Genomic DNA, 10363 nt, shown 5'->3' on the forward strand with positions numbered 1-10363 from the left:
CGTGCTACCCGCTTGAGCCACATCCTCAGCCCAATTTTCAGTTTTTCTAAAAGAAAACAAGTTGTATGCATTCCCCCCCCCCCTCACCTTGCATCACCATATGAAGGAGACCACTACACAGCTACCAACTTATATGATGGTGAAATGGTAGAACACACAGCTCAGGTTTTCTTTCTTCTGACCCTGAAGGTTTGTCCCCCCTTTTTTTGGCGGGGGGTGGGGGGGATAGTTTGATAATAAAACTAACATAAATGTTCACAATTGCCTTCAATGTGGGGGGCACATAGCACTATGATACCTCCTATATTAGCAGCTCTAATAATCCTTACAGCACTGAAAAACTTTTTCTTTTAATCTCTTCTTACATTTAAGAAGAAAAAAAAATGAGGCACAGCAGAATCTAGAACCACAATGTGGGAAGTACTCAAGTAAATCTAATTAATTAAAAGACTCCGTGAATTTAAAAAAAAAAAATCCACTACCTGAAGTTCCAACTATTACTCAAAATTTCTTCACCATATCCACTTTGCTTGCTTTAACCTTACCCACACATGTGGGGCTATTCAGCGCAAGCCTATAGATGGCTCTAATAAATTATCTCCCTCCTCACTTTGGCATTGATCTCAGAGGACACGAACTAAAGTCTGCAGATGTAGTCAAACTACAAGCGATTCCTCTAAATTCCCAACACTCTAATAATGACTGCTGATGCTCCTCCAAAGTTCTCCTGTGCTTTAAGTAGTTAGCAGATTCATATTTAGCAAAATGAGTCTTTTTTGTTTGTTTGTTTGTTTATTTAATACAATAGCATTAAGAAGTATCCCTATTAGTTTCAAAAGAGTATGAAAGAGTTCTAAAAACCCACTGGCATTTCAAGAACAATATTTTTAACTTTGCAAAAGGTTAAATCTAGAATACAAGGAAATGGCTGGCCAAACTTTCTTTCTTTTTTTTTTTTTCAAAGAGAGAGAGAGAATTTTTAATATTTATTTTTTAGTTTTCGGCGGACACAACATCTTTGTTTTGTATGTGGTGCTGAGGATCGAACCCGGGCCGCATGCATGCCAGGTGAGCGCACTACCACTTGAGTCACATCCCCAGCCCTGGCCAAACTTTCCAGAAGTTAACTAAAAGATACATAAAGCTGGTGACACGTTCAGGCACACAATCTTCATTCCCAGGGGTACACCTCACCTAGTCAGGCTCTAAAATTAAAGCAGGAACCTCCACAATTCACAAAGGGAGTCAAAGCGACAAGGCCCTAAGTCTATTTCATTTTCTGTGTACATATCTTTGCTTCATTCAAACTCCAGAAATACTATTCTGCAGAATATGTTATTCTGCAGAAGCCCTTACAGATAAATAATCAAGATAAAGAATTGTCCACCCTTCTATCTGGCCATGGTGGTGCACACTTGTAACATCTGTTACTCTAGACACTAAGGCAAGAAGACCCAAGTTCCAGGCCAACTTGGACAATTTAAATGAGACCCTGTTTCAAAATAAAAATTAAAAATGGCTTGGCGGGGACAGAGTTGTGGCTCAGTGGTAGGGAGCTTGCCTAGTATGCGTGAGACACTGGGTTCGGTCCCCCACACCACATAAAAAAATAAAATATAGAACTAAAAAAAAAATTTTTAAGGGGAGGGGGCACTTGGGTTGTGGCTCAGAGGTAGAGCACTTGCCTAGCACATTGGAGGCCCTGGGTTCAATCCTCAGTACCACATAGAAACAAATAAAATAAAGGTATTGTGTCCAACTACAACTAAATAATAAAGTAAAAAGTAAAAAAGGGCTTGGAATGTTAGCTCAGTGATAGAGCACTTGCCTAGCATGTACAACCCCAGAGCCACCAAAGAAAAGATATTTTTTTAATGTATACACACACCCTCTTCATAAAAAGGCCCTCCCAATAAACATAACTTCAATATGCTAAAATATAATTACTGAAATCAGAAATTTCATCACTAAAGACTACCACTTCCATAAGGCATCTACATGGAAAATTATTTCTGAACAAACTACAACTGGCTTTTTGTGCCTATTGATAACTGAACTGAGATCGTTCTACAGATTCAACGAAAACAAAACTTGATGGGAATGGATCTCAGGTTAGGAACTACCTGAGTTAGCAAGGTTGAGGAATCAAATAATAAATGAAAATTATCCAACTCTTTGTACCCTAGGCAAACCACTTCAACAACAAGCATTTCAGCCAATTCACCTCTTGTTTACAGACTCAACAAGACCTTCCTTACTATAAATGCACAATTAAGTTTTTTTTTTTTTACAATGAAAAGACAAAATTAAATAAAATTTACATGTCAGGCAAAAATTGCATCCATTCTAAGGAGAACTTTATGAAACTAGATATTTTAGTCTCCTGAAATCTAAAATGCTATTATTTATTTATTTATCTATTTTTATTTTTGGCAGGGATTGAACTCCGGGGCACTCGACCCAACACTGAGTACATCCCCAGCCCTATTTTGTATAGGGCTAGGCAAGTGCTCTATACACTGAACTGCATTAGTGCCTCACTTTTGCTGAACTGGATAGAGATCCTCCAGTCTCAGCCTCCCAACCCGCTAGGATTACAGGCCTGCACCACACAGCCTTCTAAATGCTATTTACAAGTAAAATGGAAGGGGGGACTGGGAAGAAAAAAGACAATTTTACTCAATATTTAGACACTTTGATATTTCTATACTCCAAATATAACTGATGTTTAACTCTGAAAATATCTCATGACAAATAAGGTAGTGTCAAATGAAGGCCGGACGTCCAAGAAAGTACCCACTTTCTTCCCAAAATGTCCATTTTCCAAAGTAAAACCCTAGACCTGGAAATTGAAATTTCCTAGATAAAATACAACACAAGGTCACAAAAGGTCCCCAGACAATGCTGGTAACACACAGCCTCCACATTTCTAGCAGCTAGACAAGCTGCCCCTTTTGAGGCAACCTGTGCAGCAGAAGCTGAACTATCCATGGCCTTCTTCCTGGAGGGTCCAAGCTGATAAAATCCACTTCTATGCACTTTAATGGAAGATGTCAGCTCAAGCATAACTTTTCAAAGCCCAAAGATTATACTCAGAATGGAATTAACATATCTGGCAGAGGGTGTTGTTCAGTGGTAGAGCACATGGCATGCATGCATGCATCACAAAACTGAGGCCTGGGTTCAATCCTCAGCACTGCAAAAAAAAACTACCAAAAAAAGGGGGGGAGGAGTAGGGGCTGGAGTTGTGGCTCAGTGGTAGAGCGCTTACCTAGCATGCATGAGGCACTGGGTTCGATCCTCAGCATCACATAAAAATAAATTAATAAAATATTGTGTCCATGTAGGTATTGTGTCCATCAACAACTAAAAATATTTTTTAAAAGGGGGGGAGGAGGAATTAATACATCAATAATGAACATTTCCCTCTGGTATATTTTCATCAAGCACTCTTAATCCAACAGACTTCAATTTACAAATATCTGCCTGCTGAACTGGATTTAAAAGCAGCAACCTCAGTCACTTCTGAGGTATAGAAAAGTTTATTTTTCTGACCAATAGGCGTCAGGTATGAATTATAAGGGCACTACATTAGAATACCCATTTCTACTCATTTTCTCCCCTTACCATTACCAAAACACAAACAAGAAACCCTTAAGAATAAACTTATGAGTCATTAAAAAGTTTATAGAAATTCAAACTTTACCATAAAATCTGTCAACTGTATTTGAGCACCTCTTGAGACAGATGGAAAAAATGGTAGAAAAGTGGGTCTTTACCTGTATTTGTATTTCATTTCTTTAAAAAAAAAAAAACTTGACATGTAGCATGACTAAGAATCAAAACTTTTAAAACAGCATTTTGGTAGAGGGCTGCAGATATGGTTCAGTGGTACGTACTGTGCTTGTCTAGCATCCCCAAAATTCTGGTTCAATCCCGTAAGCACCCCCTTCCAAAAAGCATTTTGGTGTAGATTTTATAATTTACTCAAGAACATGCACATAATTTTTAAACAAACATGCATACAACTGAGTATACAAACACCTGAGAAAGCTTAGGTTCTAGGAATAAAACACATCATGATGAATACAATTTAAGACACAAGAGAGGATTTCATACAACAACCAATTATTTTAGGCAGCAAACCGATTAGGTTTCCTGGTTGTAGACAGTCCCCAAGAGAACTCCATATCAGTTTGGAATTACAGAACTGTCTTTCCAGGAAGCATTTTAAAGCCCAACTGCAGAGAATGAATATAAATTTTATCAGCACCTGTACCCCATTTTCAGTACAAGAGAAGAACTGGGCCAAATCCCAGTCCCTGACCTTAAGGACTGGGAACATAGCCACCATCTGGTGGGGTGGACTACATACAATGTTTCCCTTGACTCAAGATGGCAACAGAGTCACTGAGTCCCTGCCTCCCCCTACCCCACTAATGACACAGCCTTTCCTGGGGACCCAGCATGTTCCAACTCTGCTAGGCTACCTCCGATTTAGAGAACCCTGACACACAGTGACTTCATTCCCAGTGTCCTCTCCCAAGCAGCAAAGGGCTCAGGATAAGTTGCAACGGGTGGGGGCGAGTTAAAGGGCTACTGATGAGCAGCAGAAGTGGCGCCCTTAAAGCCACACATTTAACCCCCTCAAGTCTTCCCCTAAAACGCAAAAAGAACCTTTCTCACAACCTAAGCAGCCTTAAGCACCGACCCTGGGTGCCCGCGGGAGAAGAGCAGCCTGGAGGCGGGCTGTGCTCCTCGCCCAAGTCTCAAGAACCGAGGCGGGGTCTGGGTGACCGGGTGGCTGCGCAGCCCGCAGCGGCTCTACCTCTTCGCGCGACACCAGCACGCAGGTAGTGCGTGGCCAGCAGTTCCTGCGGCCCGACTGACCCACGAAGCACAGGATTAGCGGAAAAAAAAAAAAACAGTTTGGGTTTTTTAAGAACCAAAAACGAGATTAGACAGTGGCAGCAAGCAAAACTCTTTATTCCGCTGAAAAACGCAACTGCCTCCTTTTAGGTTTTCAATTCATCCCGAGTTTTTAAACTAAAGATGACGCCTCTCTTGCAGGTTTGGAAGAGTCGTTTCCCGGGGAGATGCTTAAGGAAAGCAATCTCCCCTGTGAGCCTGCCTTCTGCCTGAAATGACAAACCAGGTATTCACAGAAGAAAAGAGTCGCCCAGGATTATTTAATGGAGCCAGTTGTCACAGAAAGCAACTCGGTAAAATAGCACATTTTAAAAACCGAGGTAGAAGTACATAGAGTAAAACCCATATATGCATTTAGGCGTTCAGTGGGTCTTCCCAATCCAGACAGGAGTCAGTCTATCCTTCAAATTGCCCTCAAGCTCCTTCCCAACCAGAGGCAGACTTTTAAAGGAACAATATTCTGAAACAGTTAACAATCACTTCCATCAAAAGGAAAAAGGAAGAATTTCAACAGCTTATAGGAACTTCACTGCCTGGTCGTGCTTGCTCTAACATTTTAGTCTTCGATTCTAGCTTATCACCTCTGGAACTCAAATTTTCTAGCACTGTAATTTCAAATGAAAAGTTTTCTTGTTTTAATGAAAAGCTAAAGACATGAAGTAGAATATCGCTCAAACTTGTTTCAAAAAATTGTATTTAGTTCAAAAACCTAATATCTAAATGCTTTCTAAAACTTCAACCTAGCACTGAACGTGTTTAAAAAGTGATTTTTAAAAGCATCCAGGTATCTCAAGGGGTGGAGAGGTTCACTTCTCTCTTCGAGCTCTCCCACACTGTTTGAGTTTTTTAAAGTTTATAGTTTTGTGATTTAAAAAGTGAATAAGCCTTTCACAAGTCTGGTAACACGGAGCGCCTATGGTACCCGCACAGCTAAAACACAGGTAGATCTCTAAGAATATAAATAAAAACTGACATTTAAACTCAACCTCCCTTCCAGGAGGGGAAATCTCGCGGCTTCAGGGCACCCAGTCCTCTGACTCCCCTCCCCCCCCCTCCGCCCTCCATTTGATCCTAATCTGCAAGTGAATTGGCTCCATCTTTCTGTTCCTGGGATTTTCTAAAAGTAATGAAAGAACGTACTAGAAACATTCACCCATGAATGTGAGAAAACTGTAAGAAAGTCCATTCAAAGCTTAAAGACGAAGCAATCCCTCCCGCCCCAAGCTCCACACCTAGAAGGAACCTTTTGAAATAGGGGTGCCCACAAGTAGATTAGAATTTCAACTTTTTCCAATAGGAGAAATCGGCTTAAGGCCATCGGGCAGTAGCTCCGCCCTCTTACCCAATAACAGGTTAGAGTGGGAAAGGCTGAGCGCGGTGCTTGGCTTGGAGGTGCTCAGTATCACCCAACCCACTCCAACTCCTGCAGGATTTTTAAAGCCTTTGCCATCTCCTGCTCTCCCGCGGAGGCAAGACTACACACCGAATCTCACAGGTCTACAGGTAGACAGCTTTAAGTTACCGACCCTTCAAGAGAGGCTGCGCCTCAAAATTTTTCGTCCCTTATCCCGTGAGTTAGGGCGAGTGGAAGGTGCTGCTCAAAACCAAAGTGAAAAGAAAGTGTCACACAGTGTCCACAACCCAAAGAGCGAAATCAAGCCCAAAAACCGCGGTGCAGCTCTCAGATGCTGCTCACCCCCAGGTTCAAGCCGCGTGTAGCTGCTCGGTTTCCCCCCCCCCAAAGGAAGCTGCGCCTGTGGCTGACCAGAGTGGGGATACCTTCTAACCAGGGAAACAGGTTCCCGAAGGGACATAACCTGGGGCGCTGCGTGAGAAGCCCAATAGCAAGAGTCTCAGCCGGGTAAAGGCAATGGACGAGGAGTTCGCCCAGATTCCGCCTCTATGTCGGGGTACGGTCCACAATGCCGAACGTTAATGCCACGTGAAAGCTCTGGGCAGACCACGCGTTTTGACACTACGTGAAACAGCTGCGGAGTAGATACGAGCTCAAGACCGGGGGGCCCTTTGGCCCTCAAAGATCCACAGACGTCCCTTACTTAACAAGAGGGAACAATTGCTTCTGTCCAAAAAACAACAAAACAGGGGGCTGGGGATGTGGCTCAAGCGGTAGCGCGCTCGCCTAGCATGCGTGCGGCCTGAGTTCGATCCTCAGCAGCACCACATACCAACAAAGATGTTGTGTCCGCCAAGAACTAAGAAAAAATAAATAAATGTTAAAATTCAAAAAAAAAAAAAAAAAAAAAAAAAAAAAACAACAAAACAAACCAACAACAAAAATAACAACAACAACAAAAAAAAAAACCAGTCCTACCCCTCCATGCCCATGGAAAGCTGATCTATATAGCCACAAACACTCCACACACCAACTCATCCACACAACCACCCCTTCCCAGCTCACACCCTACTCAAAAGCAATAATCTACAAGTTTTACAAATAAAGAAAATTAAGGAGAGCCCTCTCAACGCTTTGGGAGGCCTCAGGCCGGCCCACACAAGGAATTCAAGGCTACACTCACACTACACACCTCTCTCTCCCACCTCATGTCTACGTTAATTACAGCGGTTGCCACGTTTCGCTACCGTGAAAATAGGGAATAGGGGAACCCACATTTTGGGACTCTCCGAAGGCCCCTCGCGGCAGGCATACAGAAGCCAGATCTTCGACACACTTTTTAGGTCGTGATCTCCTAGATACCAACCATTGCCACTATACTCAAAGAAAAATGCAGTATCTGGTTGAGGACCCACCTCTCCTCACTTTGACACAGGTCGGGAGGACCCTGTCCACAGGCGGTCACCGATACGCAAACACACACCAAACCCAGGCGCAGCCCACTCTCAGGCAGCCCCACGACTCACCTCGTCGTCGTGGTGCTGGCAGAAGCCGAGGCGCTCCGGGAACACCGAGAGAATGGAGAAGGGCGCACCAGGAAAAGGGGAGCCGAGCCCGAGTTGCTGCGCCGCGGCCGCGGCCGCGGCTGCGGGACCCGGCGGGCCGCGCTCAATATAGTGATCCTTGGTGAGACGCACGCGCTGATGCGCGCGGACGCAATTGTCGCACAGGTGCTCCTGGCAGTCGAGGCAGCGAGAAGAGGCCGCGTTGCCCTCATCGCACGAGCTACACCCATGCGGCCGGCGCAGCAGCAGTGCAGACGGGGAGGCTGTGGGGCCACCCGACGCTGAGCGAGAAGACGCGGGCGGCGGTGGCGCCTGCGGGAGCGGCGGCGCGGAGGCGGATGCGCGCGGGTGTGCGTGGTGCGCGTGGTGCCGGTGATTGCTGTGGCCGCCAGCGCCCGCTGGGGCGCCGGCGCGCCCGTTCTTGGGCGGCGGCTCTTCGGCGGTGGCCACCACGGCGTCAAGCAGGTTGCTGAGCAGGAAGGCGGACGAAGGCAGCGCGTCCATGCCAGCCGCTTCGGCTAATACTACTTTCTGGTCACACACGGGGCAGCGCAGCTTGAGCGGTTCTCCGGGTGCGCCACCGCCCGCCGCCGGCATCCGATGCGCCTCGAGGCAAGGGCGGCAGAAAGCGTGTAGGCAGGGTAGGACGTGCAAGCGGCGTGCCGCCGCCCCGGGCCCCCCTCCGCCGCCCCCAGACGACGTGGACGTCTGCGACGACGAGGACGACGCGGACGAGTTGGAGGAGAGCGGCGCCGGCGAGCCGCACATCTCCTTGCAAAGCAGGCAGATCTGGAAGTCGGACTCGGGGAACGAAGCCATTTGCAACCCGGCCCAGAGGAGGGAGGAGACCAGAGAGGAAGAGGAGGAGGAGGAGGAGAGCGCGGACGAGGTGGGTGGGGGAGCCACCGACTCACTCAGAAAAATGCATCGATTAGGCCTGAAATCCGGGAGCAGACACCAGAGCGACGCAGACCCCTTGGCCTCGCCACGTCCGGCCCGCGCGCTGCCAGCTCCAACACTGCGGGCATTAAATGCCACTAACCAGAGGTGACACAGATTCCTCCCGGAGGACGTGGGGGCCGCGTGCCTTCCGAAGCTGTAACGCCAGAACAAGCCCCGACACGCGAGGGGCAAGCAGGGGCTGGGAGGTCAGTGTACTCCCTGGAGCAGCTGGGGCTTCGCTTCGCGCTAACCAAGAGGAGTCCCCAAATTGAGAGTCCGCTGTGTAATCCTAGTCCTGGCGAGAGCAGAATTTGGTTCGACGAGTATTTGGTGTGTTGCTTTTCTTTAAACAGATTTTTTAGTCTCTTCTTGGTTAGGGAATGTGCCCCAAACTCGTAAAGGCGGGAGCAAAGCGTCGCCAAGCCGGTGTCCCCCCGCGCGACGCCGACCGCCCCACCGCATGACGCGGCGGCCGAGGGCTCCTGGGTGGCCCGGCGTACTGCGCTCGGGGCTTGCGCACCGCCAGGCGCAGCCTCTCTTGCAGGGCGGTCGGCCCCGGCGCAGCTGCACCTCGTGCGGGTCTGGCCACGGCCGCACGCGTGCAATACGCACGCGCGTTCCACGCGCTTCGAGTCTCCCGCGCGCCGGCCCAACCCGGCCGCTGCTATCCGCGCTAACACGCACGCGCGCCCCACGCGGCCCGGGGCCCTCGTGCCCCCGCCTAGCCCGGCCGGGCCTGGGCGCCTTCCGCGCGCTCCTTCCTCTCCGGCTTAGCCCCGCTGCAGCGCGGGGCCGCAGGTCCCCGCGGGCCGCACTGAATTATTCATCGGCAGGAAGATATTAGATGTACCCGCTGCCCGCTCTGCGCGGGCCGTCGTGCAATGCTATCCGAGCTCCGCGCGCGCCCCGCGCCCCTCCTCCTCCTCACGTCCGTCCTCTCTGAAACCTTGGCAGCGAAGGGGGATCACATTTCCTTTGTCATAGGGCCATTTCGCCCTCGCCCTGGTCCCCCCTCCGATCCCGAGCCTCGGGGACGGAGCCTCCTCCCGGGCGCGTTGGAATCAGTGGAACCGGCAACGGCCCTGCGCCGCAAGTTCAGAAGCCGCGTGGCCAACGCCGCCGGCTCCCGCCTGCGTCATCTTCTTTCTGAAAAGAGTCGCCGAAGGGGACGCGGGTGGCCCGGCTGCGCTGCGCCTACCGGGGCTTGCTCTCGCCGTGCCCTAGCCTCCTGGGGCTTTGCACAACTCCCCCAATTCGGGCTGCGAGCGCGCGCACGCGCGCCCCCTCTTTCTCTGCTTTGCCGCCTCTTCCTCCTCCTCCTCCTCCTCTCAGTACGCCGGTTATTGGGACTGATCGGAATTCGGAATCCTTTTAATCTCCAAAGGAGCAAACTCACTTCCGCCCGAGTGCTGGGAGGGGGCTGGGGGAGGGGAGACAGGGGAGGGGGTTCCAGGCAAACAGGAAACATTAGCCCTCTCGGCACGGCCCGCTTTTGTGTGCTCCCTCCCTCCTCCCGTCAACCTCCTCCCTTCTCTAGGCCGCTGGGGAGATGAACGCCCCCGGGCTTCAGTGT

At 48.8% G+C, this 10363-nt stretch overlaps 1 protein-coding gene across 1 annotated transcript in view; it reads right to left on the reverse strand.

Annotated features, from left to right (window-relative positions):
- The window catches only part of Trim71 (tripartite motif containing 71), a 73245-nt gene extending 63096 nt beyond the window's left edge, over nucleotides 1-10149 (reverse strand). Inside the window, exon 1 of the mRNA XM_005317322.4 lies at nucleotides 7810-10149. Coding sequence (XP_005317379.2) covers nucleotides 7810-8667 — 858 coding nt within the window. The 5' untranslated portion in view covers nucleotides 8668-10149. The remainder of the gene's footprint in view (nucleotides 1-7809) is intronic.
- Nucleotides 10150-10363: the final 214 nt, after the last annotated feature.

Source organism: Ictidomys tridecemlineatus, chromosome 2 (assembly GCF_052094955.1).
Source record: "Ictidomys tridecemlineatus isolate mIctTri1 chromosome 2, mIctTri1.hap1, whole genome shotgun sequence".
Classification (NCBI taxonomy): Eukaryota; Metazoa; Chordata; class Mammalia; order Rodentia; family Sciuridae; genus Ictidomys; species Ictidomys tridecemlineatus.